Here is a 21,752-nt window from a genome sequence, read left to right on the forward strand (position 1 = left end):
TCAGCTGTTTTCTAACACGGTGAATAAATACGTACATAAATAAAATAAATATTTTTTTAGTTTTAGAATATTTTACTATACAAGCATAATGTTTATCGTTAATAAAAAGACATGCAAAGTTTCCTGCCATCGTATCACGACGGGATCGTCAAAAATGCTTGTCAACGAGTGTCATTTGCTGTAAACAACAGTAAAAAAGTAAAAAATGAACTGGCAGAACAGAAAAATGGACAATTACGGTTGAATAAAATATTGCGACATTCGCGTAGAAAGACTTTTCAGCGAGTGCACAGAAAACGGCCTGACCGGCCTTGATATCGAATCCATATTGATGGAGACTCGCTGCAAGGGTGTGAGACAACGTGCCACGATTCGACCAGATTTGCATGCATTAACGCCACAAGCGAGACTGATTGACAATCCGTATGTCATTGTGACGTCAGTCAAATCGCCCGAGCGTCCTCCATCAATCGCAATCAATTAAGGTAACGATTGATTGTTACGCGTTTGGACTCGGAGAAGAGAATATCGTGAGCCGATATTTATGTGGAGCATAACGGAACATTGCGCACAAGTTATATCGCGGAAGTGAAAATTCTTTTCGTACTTGGCATTTATACTTTATTTAAATTATTTTATATATTTTTTTAAATTATAACATTCCGTGATTTCAGTAAAAGCCATTTATTTAATTGTAAAATTTAATATATTATATATATTTAAACATTAAAACGTTATTTCTAATTCCTTACAATATAAAATTTTGCATTTAAATAATGTTAAGTTTAAACCTTTCCTTTATGCTTCTTTTTATAATCGACAAAGAGTTTATAAGTGAAATAATGACATAACATTTGTAAATCTAATAATATATTTTTTTAATTTTTTATCAAATTTAATTTCTATATATGCATATATTGATATTTACATGTTATATTCTTCCAAGGAATATAAAAACATTAATTTTTTGAAATCATTTTAACATTTTTGGTGCTCCATTAAACAATTAACGAAACGCTTCAACGTTTGAGCGATTAGAACAATTTAAAATCTGCTTGGCTCGAGTCTGGCCACGGGCGGATTAACTTTTATCGCGGCGCTGACCAGCCCCGTAGTATTTTTTTTTTCCCCCGTGCAAAATTTCGCCGTTGCGTCCCCTCGGAGAGAGGCCGCATGTAGGCACGGGGGAAGCGAAACGATCGTCGTCGCACGGGATCCGAAATGGAATCCATCAAATTGACGGAGGGAATGGCAGAGAGGTGCGTCACGGTACTGAGGGTCATCGCGACTGGTATGAACGCGTGTAGGAGGATGAGAGGAAGCGAAGCGACGTATAGGTGGAGGAAGAGCGGCCGCTGCAGCGCGCGGAGGGCGCACACGAGGGCTATGATCGATGCCCCGAAATTAAGGGCTTGCCCACTGAGCGAAATAAAGTTAGCCAATCGCGCTGGCGACCTGCCTGTTCGAACGTTATTGGCTGTGGCAGTGCCGGGATGCGTGTTGTTCATCGTACACCGACCCGATGCCCGATTTTTTTCTCGCATTCCCACCCTCCTTCCCGTGTTTTCAGGGGGTGAGCTTCTGGATACCGGCAATTGGAGAAAGAGAGTGACACCGGAACGCATGGGCGGAGGAGGCGATGGAGGTGGGTGGATTTTCGTAATTATGAAACGCCGTTAGCCCCCGGGGATCCGTCAGTCGGCGGGGAAGCCCGTGGCGTTGCCCGGCCACGACAATGCCATTTTAATTATGCATGTTAATTGGTTTCCGAGTCCAGCGTAATACCAGCTTCTCTAGGACTGTTCTCGCAATCCGCCTATCGTCGATCGATGCCATCATGTTTCGATCGATCGATGGACCGATTACATCAAACTGCTGTTCGCGTATAGAAGGGAGTTAAAACCTCTGCAACTTTTATGAATCTGCATCTACTCGTATATTTGTCGGTAGACAGAATGTATGCGTATAGCATCTATATATATATTTTGTAATTTCCCAAATTAAATTAAATATCGAGTAATAAAGAGTCAAAGCTAAATAAAAGGAAATGTGATTCTTTTATAAGATAAAAAGGGCTATTGCAATAAATATAAAAGATTTAAAAAATTATTTCCACAAATCTTTAATATTGATTAAATATTATATAATATACGTTAAACTTATAAGCGTATAATTTTTTACGTTACGAGTCCTGATGTTGGTTTTAGCAGTAAAAGTTACGATCGGATATTGCATCGAAAGTGGCGCGAAGGGATGATCACGATTAGAAATACGAATCCATTGTTTTTCCCTTCAGTCAGGTATACCAAATTGATGGGAGGGGGGGAGAGGGGGCGCGTTGTACTTTCTATACAGCTGAGTGAGCATGTCACAATCGACCAGGACCGCCTCAATCAAAGTGGCATTGATACCCTTCGTTCACTCTCTCGATCAGGCCTTTGCGTTCTCCATTGTGGTTTTGTGCGAGACTGAAAATCTATTAGCCAACATATATATTCCTGTAAGCAATACATATATGGATACAGACCTATATATCGAAAAGCGCAAGGAAATATTTTATGAACGTAATATATACAGGATGACAAAAAAGTTTAAAGTTTTGTGTTTATCAAATTATTAGTAACATACATAAATTTACAAAAATATAAATTTTTAACTGTTATAGTTATATCTTATTGAATGTCACACAAAAATAATAAATGACACTCAAAACAGACATCATTAGCTTTCATAGAAATTTTAAGGCACTTCAGGAACGTATCAACGATGGTCATGCATTTTTATAACGAAAAGTTAAAGTGATCTTTAATTCACATTTTATAGCGCAGTCTTTTTTGATATTTTATAAGATGTAACTGTGTGACGCTCTAGAATTTGTTTTTTTAAATATACGTTACTACTCAGGTAGCAAACTGACGTTATTTAATGTCATTTTGACGTGAAAATAGCAACAAATATGTCAACTTGATTGAGTAATAATTTTGATAAGTACAAAACTTTATTGCACAAACGTTTTTAGTGATATCCTGCATTTATGCGTTTATATTTATTTGCAATAATATAAGAGCAAAAACCAATTATAGAAAAATTACACGCACTTTAATAATAATAAGCAAATTAATAATAAACCAAAAAACCGCCTTTCTAAACCGGGTTTCAACTGTGTTATGCAATATCTAATGTAGCTAAATTTAGCAACTAAATTAATGCACTTGCATAATTATACGTCAGTGCATGATTAATGTGTCATGAATAATTGTAGTCAACGTTGACGTTGGGTATAGTAAGATTATTCTGATTAGTAAATATTAAAGAAGGCCATAGTAAAGATTTAATCCTGTAATTTTGCGGAAGTTACCCATTTATTTTACTCTCGTTACGATCCAACGTGTCTACGGAACGAACTCGAGGGTGGCGTTCATCACGACACGCGACCGCATTGTGGTTGCATTCACGTTACAACGGCGTTGTTACGACATTATTCGAGTGCGTGCGTGCCGTGTGCCGAACGAGCATTTTCGAGATTAATTCTTCTATCGTCTCACCGATCAGCCCAACCTACGAGATTGCATAATCTTTACGAGAAGGTAGTTATTATTCTTTCAACTCTCTCCGACAATATGTATTGTATTGTCATGGTTTGCGTCAGTACCATCCAACATTGATATCACGAGAGAACATTATTTTATAACTATCGCTAATTTATTTTATCTCGAGATTTTCAAAATATTCATTCTATCTGTGACATATTTAAAAAAATTACAAAAATTCAGTTTAAAATATCTTTTTACAATTTATGTTTATAGAGTCACAATTTGACCCATTTTGTCATCAAACCTGTTTCAAACATCGTCGAATAAAACACGACTGTCACATGATGTCGGGGTTAAACCCAACAGGTGCAGACGTAGAAAGACTCGAAGGCGCAGAAAAATAGTTACACGCGAGCCTACCGGGCTTTACCTGTCACCGTCGCGTAACACATATCCCTTCGAATACGGATGAAAGCTCGAAGCCGCCAGCGTATCGAAGCCCGAGGGTTGAGCACCTCTGAGCACAAGATGTCCTCCTGAAGACTATCTCGGCCTGGGTCCCGCGGGAAACCTCTTCCTTCCTATCTCAGGATACTCTATAGCCTATTCAGATACCAGGCTCACCCTGCTACACCCCCGTGTTAGCCACGCCAAGGGATAGAGACCGAGCGTGTACGCGGGAAGAAGAGGGAGTGAGCGAGTAGGTGTATAAGGGGAGTCTATGTTACCATGGACGAACAGCACCATGCACAAGGTGGAAGGCGTATAAGTACGCCCGAGTATTCGAGTACTCTTCTACCCGGCTATCCCGCCGCACCTCGTAGGAAACGTATTTTGCAAGCCTAAATGTTCTAGGAGCTAGGTTGCGACGATAGACGAAGCTCTATCTCATACGTTGGTATCCTTCGAAGAAGGACTTATCCGGACCTTTACTTCATAGATCGTTGAAAACGACGATAGCACGGACGACCAGCTGATACGAGAGGCGGTTTCTACGAAATCGACGCCTCTCGTCATTACGTTCACCGTCAAGGGATTCCGTCATGTGTGCCTCGATATCGTATAACGCGCTCGTAACTCTTACGTAACGCATGCGAGATAAATTCGCGCGTTTAAGCAGGCCACAGCCGTCGCGATACCAACACGTTCGTTGAGCAAAAGTTAGATAACGATAGAATCCACTCACCGATCGATGATGACAGGATCGCTGGGCGTTTCATTCCTGTTACCGCAGCTCTTCTTATCACAGCATCGGCTGTAAACCGACAATGTTTCATCTTACACGTATTCTTGCGGCGAAATTTATTCTTAAGAAAAAAAAAAAAAAAGACACACGAATATAGAAGCTCTTGCAATGTCAGAAATTTCAAATCGGCTTAAAAAATATCGAGACTCGTGGGATTCGAGAAACTGTGGTAGTACGCTCCCAAAGTCCCATGGGTCACAATGAGTCAGCTACCCCCGAAGAACGACTACATCCCCATACGCCTCGTTACGTTTATGCCACAAGGGTAGAGTACGCGGAGGAGGGACACTTTTCTAAGCGCAAATAACATAAGTCGACGTGTACGAAATAGCTTTACATTAGACATAGTAAATATCTCAGTAAAAATTTCTCCTAAATTTTTTAACTCATTATCAGAAGTAATTATGCAGATAAACAAAGATATAAGATCATTGATGTTTTCCTACTTTTACAAACACGCATGTAATATACATACGTATATGTTACATCATATGTAGAACTTCAAATAAAAGAGGGCATCGGTGTGATATAAAAGCTACATACCTGCACATAACTTCATGCGTTAACAGAACGCGACACATTTCCGGATTCTTGTCTTGTCCCTCGTACATGATTGCCTATAACAGAAAAATACAAAATAATAACATTGAGTCATTAACGCACTATAATTTAGCATTTTCAAAAAAAATCCCGAAATAATTTGTAATAATTCTTCTAAGTTATCCATTTTTATCTAATTTATTGCTAATTATAAATTTATTGCCATTTACACAATTTTTGCTTAAATTTCTTACAATATCGCGTCGAATCTGCTTCTTACTTCCCACGTATAGAAAGACTTATTTTACATTTTATTTTGAAGAAAAAAGTGCTAATTAGCGCGGACGTGGACGACGTGAGAGTAATCCAGTTTGACAGATAATTCAACCATCGATGGGAAATATGTAACGTATTAAGCAAGCTCGTATGTGGATGCGAGTTGAGAAGGGGCTACTTTCCCCGCAGGAGTACTAAGCCATGGGCGGCACAGGCAAATCCGTTAAGCCTCCTTCACGACCACGCGATTGATTTTTATTTAATGACAACACGTCGTTATCCTGTATTCGTGCACTTACCGATGGGGACCTTCGCGCGGATTAATCGTAGAATAACAAAGCGCGAACAGATAGGTTCGCTTTGATCTCTTGTATATAGCAGGATGAAACAGAAAAATAACTCATCTCTCAACTAAATGTCGCTCTTATCAAAAGTATTTACATAAAAAATTTAATTTTATGTACAAAGCGTTCGTGAATTGGTATTATATAACCAGAAAACGGGTAATTTTACGAAATAAGTCAAAAAATAGAATAAACATTTTTATTTTATTTTGTGTGTGTGTGTTTTTGAAGGACAATTTTAACACAATCCTTTTATACAAGACTTTGTTTTTGAGGGACAATTTTAATACAATCCTGCTCTTGAAAGTCTTTCTAATTTATCGATTTTCTTGAAAATAAAGACAAAATGTTATTCCACGTTTCGACTTCTTTTTTTTTTATGGAGGATCACTTCCTTCTTGATTGTACCATTAATTTTTAGTTTATAAACATCCTGTGTTCTATTTATTGATAGAAAATTAATTTATATAGCAGCATTTAGGTACGTGACATGCAATTTAAATATGTCACGATATAATTTCGATAACAATTGCATTAGTATTTTGCTAAATGAGTTATTTCGAATGTCTCTTTGCAGGATGATCGAAACCTTTAATGAAGCAAAACTTCGAAGGACAAACGTGTACAATTGCATTGATTGTACGCGCGATTTTTACGCAATTTCGTGGTTTGCATAACAGCCTGAATCGTTGAAGTTCACAACGAGGAGCGATAAAATGTAAATATTGTGAAATACAGTGTCCAAGGGAATTCGTCGAGTTGACAGCATCGCCGCCGTGCTTGGCCGGTTAAATGTCGGTGTACGACGGTAATGGTATCAGACACACTTAGTTCCAGTGTGTAGGTGCGACTTCCAGAATGGCGTCAAATATTTATGCGGAAATAACCGAATTGCAACGTAAACGAACCGCTGTATATATATACATCACGGTAGGTAAATCAGAGAGGGATTCGGCGTCGAAACGGAGATGTCGGGATGGAAAATAGGGGGTAAGAATAAACATGGCGAAAGGGGGTATCACAGACGATAGCAGGGGAAAAGTATATGTTCTTAGTAAGAGGAAAGGAAGGAGTCACAGAACGTTACGTGTCACTCGACTATTATACGAGTCTTAATAGTAAGGAGACATGCGAACTTATTTATACCAGAAATAATTAACATAAGTGTGTACTTTGTACATATTAAGCTCTGTTGCGAGATAAAGATACCGCTTACTTACACCTAACCAATTAAGTTTTGTGCGAAGTATCGCTTGTTGAATCAGGATTTTACATTATACTTGATATAATTGTTTATGGGGATTGCCTTCTGAAATTAATACATTTACATTTTAAACAGCAAAATGTTTTCTTTCTTTCACGTATAAATGTAATTTCTTTCTGTGTATTATACATGAAATTGACGAATGCAAGAAATTAACTTTTCTATTGCTACATTAGCTATTTGATAGATGAAATTATGTGCAAAAGAGTATAAAATAAAATCAATAAGATATATAATTGTTCTCTGAGAGAAAAAATCTGAGAATACAAAAAGTCAATTCTTACTAACATTTTATCATTTGTTTATACAAATATATAAAGAGACATAAATGTTAAATAAATAAAACATTTTTTTCACATTATATCGTATTCGAATGGTTACAAACCTTTTCTTTCTTTCATTTTCAAAAAAATTGTCTACGTAAAAAAATTATTAATATATGTACTTTTTTAATTATTACACATATTAATACAAATGTAAGAGAGATCTTAATAATACCTTCATTGCTTCGAAAATCAGCCGTTATGTTGAAACAATGGGATTTCTGATAAAATCTAAACAATTGGATACTATTATCTTCAGTATTATGGCACATACACAGTAACCGTCAATTAAACACAACGATGGTCAGGTAGGTCATGTATGGCGTATTACACGTGACATGCAATATTGTTTGCTTAACGATGGACTAGTGCTTACGCGTTTTGTTTATTCAGTGCATGCCCGCAATGCATACAGACAATTTGTAAGCAATTACTTTCATCACATGATCTATCCCGGAAACTGCTCGTTTATTTTCATCGCTACCGAGAACATTATCTTTCTGCGTATACAAGAAACATTTAACTAAATTTATGAAAGAAATAATATGTTTATGCTGTAAAAAATATAAAACAATTGCAATTTCTTAAAGTCTTCAGTTATTGCAATAGCCTGAATTTAGATTTACACCTAAACAGCACAAAAAAGATAGGGGCGACGTCAACGATACAACTATTAGTCAGCAATACGACGTCGGCGCGACGTAGATCTGACTGCAATTTGATCAAAGTGATCACACAAATCATGGTCGATACGATGTCGCGCATCGATAATATGTTGCTGTGTGCTTAAATGGTCTTTTTTCACAAAAAGAATTCATTATGTTACTAGAGGATTGTTAACAATAACACAGCAAAATCACATACTATAGAACCATAAACATTCTTCGTTATTTCGGAAAATAAGCGCGTTTACTCTTTTCCTGGTTCGTACTTTTAGATTAGGTAAAAATTAACAAGAGACACGGACTTAGTCTAATAATAGGTCAAAATATCGGTAATTAAATTGGATTTAGTTTGCAGAATTAATGTTGAATTAGCTAACGGAAACCGATGTGGACGTCAGGTCAGATTTAATTTAAAAAACTAATATCAGTTTTGCCGACGTTGTCGACGTCGGATTTGGATAAATACAACGACGTTTACAAGGCCAACGGCGGTACGTCAACCAATATACTACTAAATACATCGAAAACTTTAATGGTAGCCGTAAATGTACCAATTCTATAGATATTATTGATATGAACTTGGTACAACATTACGCTGTTAGTTAGATAGTTATACCGATGTGCTGCTTGGGCGAGTAAGTGTTTAGGATTTAGATTTACACGTGTTGGTCCCAAAAGAGGTTCCACTGTCTTTCTTCGCTCGGCGGTTCATTGGATATAGCGGTGTTATGTCGTAGAACGTCTCAAGGGTGAATGGCTGAAGTAGGCGAAGGGTAGTCGGAGGCAACGACATCAAACAGAGGGTCCTGGGGGTGCGACCAGTCAGTACGATCCCCTCGGGGGCCTTTCTTCCGTTGCCTTCTGGTCCCATCAGGAAAATGCTTGGGCCCCCGCCGTAGCTTAATTCCCACGGGAATTACTTACTAAGGACTTATAGCGAAAAGTCTTTTGGAATTTCTGATCATAATCAATTCTTACAGCACAAAATCGTACGGTTCAAGGCATTAAAATAAATTTGTTTTAAATGAAAATATATACCTATACCGCAGAAAAGCAATCTTCACATTGCCTTTGCAAGTATATACAATAATTATGTAAACTAATCTTCCAACTACAATATCTGTAATACTTGCATCTTTGAAGATAACATGACCGTACCATCATGCGATTTTATCAGGTTCTAAAATAATCTAACAACCAGGCAACAATCAAGACCGGCGGAAACGATCATTTCCGATATATCGATATCATTATCGAGATATGTATTATCTTATGTTTACCATAGGATATAATAACGTTTGATATCAACAGACGACAGACTGATATCGCTCAGTGGAAAAAGAACCGGTATGCATGATAATAAAACCGTAACGTCGTTCTCTTGGTGTCCTCGAAGATGGCAGTAGTACGAGAAGGAAAGCAAGTACTGAAGGGAGCAGATAAATTCGAAGATAGTCATTCAAATCCGCCGTAATGATTTCCATTCTGAATCGATTCCGAAAGTCCCCTGGGAATCTCCTTCTATATCGGCCGAGCAACCCCCGCAGTCTCTCGTACATACGCTGAACAACATACATACAGTGTTACCCTCGCCCCCAAAAGAATGTCCACCGCCTGAGGGGAACGTCGACCTCTCTTTCTCTCCTTATCTATCCAGGATTAACTTATCTCGAAACTTATTATTTCCTTAATCTATGGTTAAAGACTCATATTTCAGTATTAACTACAGCCACTTTATATTCTAGACTGATGTCGACTAAATTCGATAATTTAAACTGTAGAATCACATACACGAGAGAGAGAGAGAGAGAGAGAGAGAGAGAGAGAGAGAGAGAGAGAGAGAGAAAGAGAGAATGCTAAAAAATATATTTTAAAAGACACAAAAGATCTTGGAAGAAACAATGAGTGTAGAAACACAATTATTGCCTAATGCGATCGAACACTTTTTGATTTTTCTTGCGAATACCGACGAGTCGACATTACGGTGAGAAAAACAGCCTGACGGCTGACCATCTCCAACGTCGGATGGAGTTTAAAAAGGTTAGATATACAATTTCCTGTTGTTCATTCATTTAGAATAATGGTGCCGCGCGGTTCTCTGCTTCCTCTACACACACGTCCTGTAAATGCTTTTTTTATCCCCGGAACTAATTACCATTTAGCATTTTTAATCCCGCGAAAAAACGTATTCTGGCTCTCGTTCGTCCCCCTCTCGCCGAGCGGAAGTTCGTTCCCGAGCGCTTAAAAGCGTACGTTGTTAGCGCCATTCAGCCACGCTGCACGAAACTCGTTTCTTTCTCGGGAAGCAGCTCGTATTTTTCTGGAAATTTCACCGAGAAACGGACGGTTCTCAACATCCTGCGCCTTTTTTTTCTTCCCCACTTCCTTTTTCCATTCCTCTCCCTCCCTCCCTCCCTCCCTCCCTCCGCGTCCCTCGCTCCTCACTCGCTGGAATTCCAGGAAGCGAACGTTGATATAGATACTTACCTTGGCGAAGGAGCGAAGAAATTGAAGAAAAGCTTAAGGGTCGGGGGTTTCACCGTGAGCTCAGCAGCAGACTCGGTGTAGCCAATTATTGCGGATTTATAACCGAGCACCTGATTCGGTCTCGAGAAAAGTTGGCGCGTTTCCGAATCGTAATTTGCAAGCCATAACTCGGCTTGGAGAACTCACCAGGAAAGTGAAACGCGCATTTGCGCGAATACTCTCAAGCTTCCCAATGTAAAAATAATGGTAATAATTCTAACAAATACGTACTGCACGCGTCCACTTTTGTGAAAAGCAAATTACAAACATTTTTAAATTACAAATATCAAGTTGAAAAATGTTATGAATATCATTACAAGATTAATTTATGATCTGTTTTAATGAAAAAACAAAAATGTAGACGTATTGGCTAACTTTTTTTTTTTTTTTTAAATGGGGGGTATAATAAATCTAATTATATTTTATTATATCGGAACTATCGTATAAATTATCCTAAAATATATCGAAAGAGAAATTTATGTAATTTATGAGAGTAAATATTCTTCAATCAATGAATAATTTTTTGATTTAACGAGCTCAAAGTCGGCGAACTGCGATGTAGGCTATATAAACAGTTCCTTTTATCTTCCACGTTTTAATCACGGATAAGCTTATCCGGGTTTGTCAATTTTCTAGAGTACAATAGACAGCAAGGATACGTCGACCTGGATTTGCTAAACACTTCGCGCAAGTTGTTGCAAGTAGCGGCGCACACCGACACGGTGAATATACAATACATCGATTCTCTCCTGCCTCTTCCTCTCGCTTTGGTAGGACGGCGGAGACGCGTTCAATCGAAGCTTTGATGTATAAATTGCAGCTTTTTCGTTTTCGATTCTTTCCCCGTTCAACTTTCTACTCCCTTTACCAGCATGATTCCGAGAAGGATGTCTCGGCATCTATCTATCACTTCCGCTTTTCTTTTCCGCTCACAGACAATCGTTCTCGAACATTCTCGACCATTTTTTTTTTCCTCTTTCGCGTCCTCAATTTACTCTTCTTTCCTTTAGCACAGTTTCTACAAGTTGGGCTTGCTACAAATACAATTGCATATTATCTTGAATATTCGCGTGCACTTCGTGATACCAATTGAGAAATTGTGTGAGACGCGACATTTCATAAATTATAGCTGAATAGTTCACTCCGGTATCTGCCTCTCGATGTGATCCTTTTAATACACTTGTTCTTATTTCATCAATTGCTTCAAAAGATAATACACATATCGATCTCCCTCTATTCTAACCATTCAACCCTATGACATCCTGGATCCAATTAATAAAAGGAATGGATCGCGAATTGAGGACCGGTCTCTGCCGGTGCAAGGCCACTGCGGCTTAGTAATTTAATCAGCTAAAACTAACATCAACTCTGTTTCCCCAACCCTCTACGTTCCTTCCTCTCCGCTTCTTCACCCTACTACCACCCTCTTCTTACCTCCGTAACCGACCAGCCCCAAGATGATTTAATTTGCTAAAATGGTGCGCATATCTCTAGAAACTTGTTGGAAGCTCGGGTCACGACACGAAACAAAATAATTTCAAGTAGTTTATATTTATTTTGTATCGATATAATGATATGGATAATTGTTAGGTTCCAATTAGAAATTAATAATTTTTAGTTTAAAGAATATAACGTTTCAACATTTTTTAATTATTGTCTTTCTTTAGAAAAAAAATCAATAAAATTGCGATGTACGCAATAAGAAATAGAATAGTTTGATTCGTTCTTTTTCAAGTTACAACTCATATATATGTAATTATGTCAAGACTTGATTCAAGTGTTGAAAATTGCTCACATCCGTCCACTTACTCTGTTTACATATAATTTTCCCTAACTTTTACGGTACGGCCATTTCTCTACATGTCGTGACATTTCGTAGGTGCGAAACATACCTCTCACGAAGGTGTCGCAGGCTAAAAGTTACCCTCGAACGAACATAAAAGGACTTATCGCGATCGCACGGTGTATTTGCGTTTGCACGAAGGTTGTGATCCTTCTTTGCGCCTTATCGGTGCGTCGGGATCTACGGTCCTGGGTGCGGGATCACAACACGTGGTTCGCGGGTCGCGCGCAGAGTTCGCCACGTGGCGCAGATAACAGGATGGGACAGCCGCGCGCGCGGCGGTGTGCCTGCTTTCCCGGAGGGGTAAGAATCAACCCCCCGGAAAATTAAGTGCTTGTAGCCGAGATGATAACACCCCCGTCCACGTGCGCGCGTTGCTATACGACGATTTCGCACGAGTCCCGACGCGTAAAAACGGCAAAGGAGGTTGTGCAAGAGTTGCTCGACAACGAGACAATTGATATGCTCTTTGAAATTATCTAATTTTTTTTTACACTGAATATATATTTAACATCCAGATTATATAACTTGATTAAAACGTTATGTAAGGAAAAAAAAAGATGAAGAAGAATATTCCGTTTAAAAAAACTCTTAATCATAAAATTTAAAAAAACGATATATTAATATTCAATAATATGTATAAATGAATTATATATTTAAAACGTATTATTAGATTAATTATAATAAAAACAGAGATATTTCTACTCACTTGTTTGGTCGCAGAGTCTATAAGCCTGACGTAAATATCCTGCACCTGTCTGACGCCTGAAATGAGAGAACAAAATATTATTAGAAATAAGTAATTTATCTTGTCTCTTTGTAAATATATTTTGAAAGAATTTATATTAATTATTTCGAATATATCGATATAACAGACAAAGTTATATAAATAATACTATCGTTATGCAACTTCCTTCGTTCACTCCTTTCGATAAAAAGCATCATTCATTGTAAGCAAAGAAGCATTTCGCGCAGGAATTTGCAACGTCCACGAGAGGAATACGACGAATACGGAAATGTGCCCAAATTCTATCAAGCATACCACTGACGAAAGGATATATTTAAGAAAAAGTTGTATATTAAGAAGTATTTAAAGTCGATGGCGATACAAAGTGGCTCGTTCTTGTTCTTCGATACATATGCACGATCATCCTTCTTTTTTGCATCATTCATTCGTTCCTGATCTTACTTCGGAGCATCAAATACGAGCACCACTGGGTGCATTGCGATGCAACGATCCGTGATAGGAAACGAAATGCACGTACGTGTAGATATGTTAATTATCATGCCCTTATTCCTTTGTGATACAAATTCAAACCTGAAGAATTTGTCACATCCATGCACGCACGATGCGCTTTAAGGTAAACATGATTGCCAATTCGAGAAGTCCAAAGACGTTCTCGTTTTAATTCATGCCATAAATGGGCGAAGTTTAAAAAAAGTAATTACAGATTGTAGGATGTAGCATTAATTTGATTGGAATAATATTAAAATTTTGAATAGCGAGTATTCCCTTAGAAGAGCTTGAGAGATTTCTAAAAAGTTACACAAGCGACAAAACAATATGAATCAAACTGATATAAGATTTTTAAATCATGCATACACACCAATTTTAAACAAATTATGGCTTCTGTAGCTACTTGATATCGATTTTAGTCACATCATTTGTTCTGGCTTATTGTAATTTTAAATATTTTCATCTGATCATTTTCTTAATTGTTTTTTTCATCTTTCATAACGTTTCTATTATCGTAACTGAGTTTGAATCAACGTCCATTCTTCTATTTTACGTTTTACGAACTCTTGAATTAATTAGCTATTTCAAATTTACGTATTTAAAAAATCTTTAAAAATCTTTTCATCGGGACGAATAATTGAGACTGCGTGTTTTCCTCCTTCTTCATCAATTTGGACTTTGGCTCGATAGTGTCGGTGTAGCATGAGACACAATTTTGAACGCTAATCTATATTTGATGTTAATTGTTTGCTGAAGAAGATTGAGCTAAAACGTTCAAAATTTATGTGTTAATTTCACTTTAATAAAATATAGTTGCTCACTGTTGCTCGCGCTTTCATAAATTATTATTTATTTTAAGTCATATTTTATTTTCAAGAGTCCTTAATCGGTTTAATTAGAAACAATCAAGAAATTTTTTATTTTTTCTGTGTATTTTTTGTAGTTTTAATTACCAGAAAACGGAAAGGATAGTTTTACTAAAATATAAAAAAAAATTTAATTTAATACAGATCTAAAAATCATTTTTTATTAAACTATCAAAATTATTGTATGTTGTGCAAATGTTGACATAATTCTAGCATCTATCTTACTTAATTATTTTGATAATTAAAAAAAATTATTTCCTGATCTATATCTAGTTAAACTTTTAGATACTTGAGCAAAGTTGTTCTTCCAGTGTAGACTTGTCTCGCGGAAGGCGATTATTCATAACATATCGGCATGCATTATTATTGCGCCCTATCAGAATCGTGAGCACAGTTCGCCGTGCACATCTCGGCGTTGCAAGTTTTCGAAACTGTTCCTTCCTTCCTGGGGGAACATCGGGTAATCCTGGGGTGTATTTCGGACAGACACCCCCGTGGCTTCCGGCTTCGCGTGCCCGGTAAGCCAAGTAATCCCGACATAAGACTCCCAGACCCGGCGGGCGCTCAGGCCCGGGCTCACGCCGCATAACGTTATTGCGGATTACGATACTCTGCTCGAAACTAGCTCACAAATTACCTCGAGAAACCGTCGCGGCTTTACCGGAAGTTACGTACGCAGTCGACCGGTTTACCGTATCCGTGGCCATGTCAGGATTTGCAAATACGGGTCGACGCTAAACTGACCGAATAACTGTTATGAGCTTCTGCCGGAATATCTGCCTTTCTCTGTTACAAAAGTTCTAATCGGTAACGATCGAACACGAAAATAAATGGTGAATATACTTCGTTCTTCTTGATATTCATGTGGGTTGTGGTAAAGAGATCTCATTGCCAGTGAAATGTGATGATTTCATAATTTTTTTTAAGACTCCATGAAACATTTATGATCTTTAATTATAAAAAATTTGCACACGACAATTCAAATTCAAATTAAATTGTAATAAAATCTCATCCAATATTTTAATTACAAAATAATATTGCTTACAGTAAAAAAAATTAAAAAAGAAAGCTAATATTTTCTCTTTTATAAGTATAATGTCATCGCTTTAATAACATTTAATTATAATTTATTAAATTCGTAGAAAATTTTAATGAAGCTAACGTTAAAAGTGGAAAAGAGAAAAACGAATCCTTTCTTTTTAAATCGATTTATCGTGTATCGGTTAAAGGACATGGAATGTAATTATGAGCGTGCGGAATCCCGCGCGTCAACCTCATCGCCGACGGTGCGGCTCTTCGCAATTCAAAGCGACGACGATAAAGGGAAGACATGAAGAACATGCTGAGTAAGAAAGAAGACTCGCGTGCCATGTCCCGCTGAGCGGAGGCAAATAAGTCTAGGTCGGCGTGGGCATTAGCATAACTAGGCGACCAGGTACAAAAGAGGGGCAAAAACGACGTCTCGAAAAAGTTGACACCGCTCCCATTCTATCGCTCTCTGATCAGTGATCCTTGATCAGCGGCGCTTTTATTATGCACTGCGATATTCCGTCGGCTCCCATGTATTTCGTCTCCGTCTCTATCCTATCGAGCGTGTATTGTACGTATATCGTATACTTTCTTCATCGCGTATGTGTGCGACGGATGGCTCGAGGAGCGTGCAAGAAAAGGGTAGCGCTGACGTTGGCGAGGAAGGTGGAGAGGTAGGAAAGAAGATGAAGAGGAAAGCGGAGCACGCGAAGATGCAGGAGGAATGAGCGATGACAAAAAGGAGTAGGACCTGATATGGGCGAGAGCCCGTCGTCACTCGAACGGCAGGGAGAGAACGCTCCTTATTTATTATTTAATTACAGATTTATTGCCTGGTCGAGCGATCGGTGACGCCACGACGTGTACAGGAACACCTGATCTGCCAGTATAACGGTGGGCTTGGGAGAGACGGTGCAACGTGCACCAATTTGTCTCCAGGGCATAACAGGTCGCGCACGCGCGAGCGCGCGGCAAAGTATTTCGTGCATGAAACTTTTATAAACGGCGATACGACACGACAGTCCGATCTACGGCGCATAAATCAGAGTCGTGCTGATGTACCGACTATAAAGGGTACATAACTAGCGATGTAGCACTCGTGTGCGACAATGTATAAACTACATTGCCGCGTTCAATAATTACAACGTACTTTTTTCAGGGAGTAATTCTTCCCAAAACTTTTCTTACGTCAGGATAATGTAATAATTATATCTTAACGTTCGATTGTAAGTTGACTGCCTCTTCTCCCATTTACCTAAATGATCCTTATTTGATAAGCTTTCATTTCTTAAATGTAAATTTAATCAGTAAATCTGCAAATGTATATAAATTAAATATCTTCTATCTATAACATAATTAAAATCCCATAAAGTCGAATTCCAAAAGAATTACCGGCAAAAAGTGCATTTTTCTCGTATAATTAGATAGGGAAGCAATATGCATGTGGTTTACGATTCATCAAATTCGAATTTCCACCGATTGTTCTTGTTTCATCAGAAAAGCCTGTTACATGTCCGAGCGCGTGCGGTCAGAATTCTGATACGCAAAGCCACAGCTGCCGACTCGGATGGCATCGCGCTCAAGAGAAAGTATGGACAAAATTGCATGACGATAAGGAGAGGCAAGGACATAAGTAGCGCGTATATTCTCTCGTAGAACGGACCGAAGGTATTGAGGTAGAAAACCAGAATATGGCGAAAGGAGGCGCGAGAGAGATGAAGAACTTGACTGACGGTCCGAAAGGTGAGCCTTGGTATTCTTTAGTTTGCAACAGTTAGTTGCTTCTTGTTCGCGATGTTGGCGACACGTTTTAGTGCCCATAGATGGGAGCGCGGTCCCTCAGTCAAGCCAGTCAACGCAAAAATCTTGCATTGATTGATCGCATCCCGGCAATGGAGACGGAGAGAAGCCACCGTAGTAAGAGTCCCGGAAAAAAGGAAGGAGATGGAAAAGGCAGAGGAGACAGAAGGAAAGGGGTTGGTTTCATAGCGGGGACGGAAGAGCGATGGTCAAGACAAGGGATAAAGAGACGGCCGCGGTTTGTTGACGTTACTCTTGGCGTACATGAAACGAAAAACTTATTGGGCCGGAAGTCTGTGTACAGCGTCTTCTGCCTTTTTAATGTGTTCATGATGCGAGCACGTTTTTCGGGTCTGCTGGTTGGATCACCTTTAAAACGTTCGCTTCTTCTGCTCTCTTTCGCCGTCCTCCCTCATCCCACATCACTTTGCACGCTCCGTTGTTTGTGTGCACATATTCGTGCGTTTTCTTTAAGACGAACCCTTTTTGCCATGACTGGACCAGCGTAAAATATGTCTCTGTTGCGCCCGGGTCTTGAAGTCCCTGCGAGCTTTTTAGCGGTCTTAAGAGACCGGGTGTCCATGTGGAATGTCGATGGCCCGTCATCATCGCTACGGATATAGGGCTATTACGTGTCCCACTGCTCGGTTACGAATACAGATTGATTTGAGACTCTATTCGATTGCCTTATGAATGCAATCGACAGTACTTGTACACACATACAAATAATTTCGTCGAAATAGATGTGTTTAACATTTAATATAGATACACAGAATTAGTTATTAAATAACTGAATATATGCAAAAACAAATGATTGAATTGATTAGAATTTATTGACAATTAAAACTTACACATAAGTAAATTTAAATAATCGATAATCAAGAGACACGGCAGTGTCTCGTGCCAAGTGAACGCGAAGCGAGAACACATCGTATCGTATTATTTACGCGAGTCGGTGAGTCCCGAGCACCCGACATTATCGGATCTCACGATAAATGACTGAATTAATCGACTTCTCAATTTACTCAAAAGTTTAAATTATACAATAAAATTGTTTTTTGTAGCCTACATATATCTTACGAATGGAGATATTGCGATGCAAAGTCTGAACTGTCAAATTTTGACGTCAAAATACGTCATCGTCATCGCCCTCAGAAATGATGTCTAATTCACATTTTAAACGTCAGATAGCATGTTTATACCATACAAGACAAATGAGCATAGTTACGAATTTATTTTGACAGCTGATACATTCGTAATAACTTGCTATTGAATAGATATTTTACGATTCCGATATTAATTATGCATATTAATTATGCACATGCGTATATAATTAAAAATTAAAAATGTACAATAATACTTTTTTCAAAAAACTTTCTGAAAAATATTGCATGCTAAGGGAGCCCTCGTAGTACATTCACCACTTGTCATATCGTCATGCATCAGCACGCGAAATGTCAATTCTGTGATTAGCGAAATTTAATTGCTGTTATAATTTAAAAACTATTATATTCTCGACACATTCTTATATTAAAATTTTCATCATAAAATAATCTCAAAAATACGTCTTTAAAAAGAATATTATAAGAATAACATATATATATATATATATATATATATATATAATATTACACGTATATAACATATATTTTATTTCAAAAAATAAAAATACAAAAAACTTGGTGCTGCCAGGACCTTAAAATATCCAAAATAAGATGGTTATTAATAATACCAAATGAGATAAATAATGAAAAGATTTAAGAAAGAAAATGCAGTATTAAGATGCAGACTATCAAGAGACACGGTATATATATAGTGTCTCGTGCCAAGTGAACGCACAGCGTGAGATCGTGAGATTTAGTATAGAATAAGTATGTACAAAAAATGTACAAAAAATCCAGGATACAGAATTAGGTATACATGAGTGATGTTAATTTAAAAATAAGCATTCAAAAATAAACTACATTCATTTCTTTTATGTAACATTCACTTATTTTGTTTCGAGGTCCAGCAGCACCAAGTTTTTCGTACTTTTACTTGTTGAAATAAAGTATATGTTATATATGTGGCAAGAAAATATATTCCTTTCACAATTGGCGCAATTTAAATTTAGATTTTATTTCATTTTTTGTATATTGTAAAAATATATGTAACGGTTTTTTCTGAGGAAAACACGCACACTTGGTGCATTTTTTCCCTTTTCATAAAAAGAGGTAATTTTGAGATTTCTAACACGCTAAAATCGTGTATGGATCCACTAATTGCTTCAATTTTTTCTTTTTTTGTATTAAGTAATTTACAATTGTCTTTATTTTATATTAGGTATACATAGTAAAGAATGTTGAAAAAATGTGAATATAAAACAAATAAATTATAATAATAAAATAAATAATTCTAATATGATACAAATAATCCCAAAATAACTTTCCATTAACTGAGAAACAAAAATAGGAAATAATCAAATCGTTATTTTCAACAGTTTAAGCGGGTCATATCATCGATAGTTTTAATATCAAGTCAAGAAAGAAATTAAATGTTACTTACCATTAGAGTAGAGCAGATGTAGACTGTACTGAATGCCATTGTTCGTTTTTTGGCCTTCAGACTCCTGCAAGAAGACATGATACCTATACACATCTTTGATCACAATGGACATACTTCGTTTGAAATCGATCGTATTATCAAATTATCTATACAATTTCTGTCGTTTAAAAAGTCTAACAATTCAAATGCGGTCTCGCGCGCGCGTTCCTCGCGTTCCATTCTATTTTAATTAAGTGCACCGTGACGCAACGCCTGTGTGTGCCCGGTCTGCTCCACCTCACGCTAATTATTAATTTCTTGATGCGCCGGTAAGAGCCATGCCATTACGTATGGCGTGCGATGCATAATTATCATCCTGCCCCGTTGACGAGTCATGCGTGCACCGTGCCATATGCCGCGACCACGGTAATGCATTTTCAACTACCTACCCCCGGAACATCATGGTCGGTGGTACACCCACGACCGCCCCCTCCGTCCCACGGCCACGACTTTTAGCCGTGTAATACGGCCTTTCGACTCGAGGATAAACGCTGGCAGCCCGATCGATTCTACGTCAAATTAACGTAATTACGCGCAAAGATGTGTGGCGAAACCTCATTGGCTCGTTTTGTTATGCTATCGCGTATGCAAATGATGTTGCACGTGACTGTTTGCAATTTTCTTAGTAAATTAATTGTAAGTTAATTCTCTGTGTACTTTTATACGGTTTTCACGACTAATTAATTAACATAATGACAGCCGCGATTTTATGGACGAGTGCATTCGACAGATGTTATAACAAAACAGAGATTCGTAATGTAAGATTATATTTAACCGAATTAATTGACTGCGACAAAAATAAATTTCAATTAAAAGCTATGTATAAAGATAATAATTTTTAAGTGCCGTAAATATATGATAACTTTGACCTAAAATTAGAATAACTTTGACCCATGTTTTGATAATGTCTAGATAGCACAAACATGTCAAGTTAATATATAAACATCTTAAAATTTCCTTAAATTTACTATTTTATTAGGCATTTTTTTTTTATTTGAGCCGAAGTTATCCTATTTTACGATTATATAATAATTTGTTATCTTGTATAAGTCATAAAATGTATATAATATATTTTATAAAATAATAAATAATAAAATTTATATATATATTGAAAAATACTTAACATACATATATATTTCACTTTTCCATTTTACGTTTGTCGTGACAATCTCATACTTTTAAATTCTCTTATTTCACAGGCCTGACTGTCTCGGTAGCTCCATTTCGATGAGTACGAGTTCCGCGGAAGATATCAAGATTACGGCTTATCAGCTTAAGCACGGGAATAGTCCGACGCGGATAAGAAAACCGCATAAATCCATCGCAAGATTTCTCCGCGAATGAACGGGAAGTGATCATTTTTCTAACGGAATAACTCCCTCCATCCATATCCGCGCTCGCTTCGTCGGATAATCGGCCCTGCTTCGCCGATCGGCGTCTGACCGGCGGACGTCTTTCTTCCCTTTTTTCCGTCGCGCGCGCGGTCCGAGCGTACGCATTAAGCTCTCTCTCCTGTCGTCGGCGTTCGTCGCGACCATTAATCTCTAAATTCGTCCGGCGCACGATGGACGTTAATCAGATATATACGCGGATAGGTCGAGCTACACACTCACACACATACTCTCTTTCTCTCTCTCTCTCTCTCTCTCTCTCTCTCTCTCTCTCTCTCTCTCTCTC

The 21,752-nt window shown here is 37.8% G+C and overlaps 1 protein-coding gene across 1 annotated transcript in view; it reads right to left on the reverse strand.

Annotated features, from left to right (window-relative positions):
* The window catches only part of kn (EBF transcription factor knot), an 87,453-nt gene that overhangs the window by 52,539 nt on the left and 13,162 nt on the right, over positions 1 to 21,752 (reverse strand). The window contains exons 3-6 of the mRNA XM_018540253.1: positions 20,037 to 20,100; positions 13,270 to 13,325; positions 5,323 to 5,396; positions 4,720 to 4,788 (exon numbers count right to left, since the gene is read on the reverse strand). Of these exons, the coding sequence (XP_018395755.1) occupies positions 4,720 to 4,788; positions 5,323 to 5,396; positions 13,270 to 13,325; positions 20,037 to 20,100 (263 nt within the window). The remainder of the gene's footprint in view (positions 1 to 4,719; positions 4,789 to 5,322; positions 5,397 to 13,269; positions 13,326 to 20,036; positions 20,101 to 21,752) is intronic.

This window comes from Cyphomyrmex costatus, unplaced genomic scaffold, assembly GCF_001594065.2.
Source record: "Cyphomyrmex costatus isolate MS0001 unplaced genomic scaffold, Ccosl1.0 scaffold105, whole genome shotgun sequence".
In the NCBI taxonomy this organism is placed as follows: domain Eukaryota; kingdom Metazoa; phylum Arthropoda; class Insecta; order Hymenoptera; family Formicidae; genus Cyphomyrmex; species Cyphomyrmex costatus.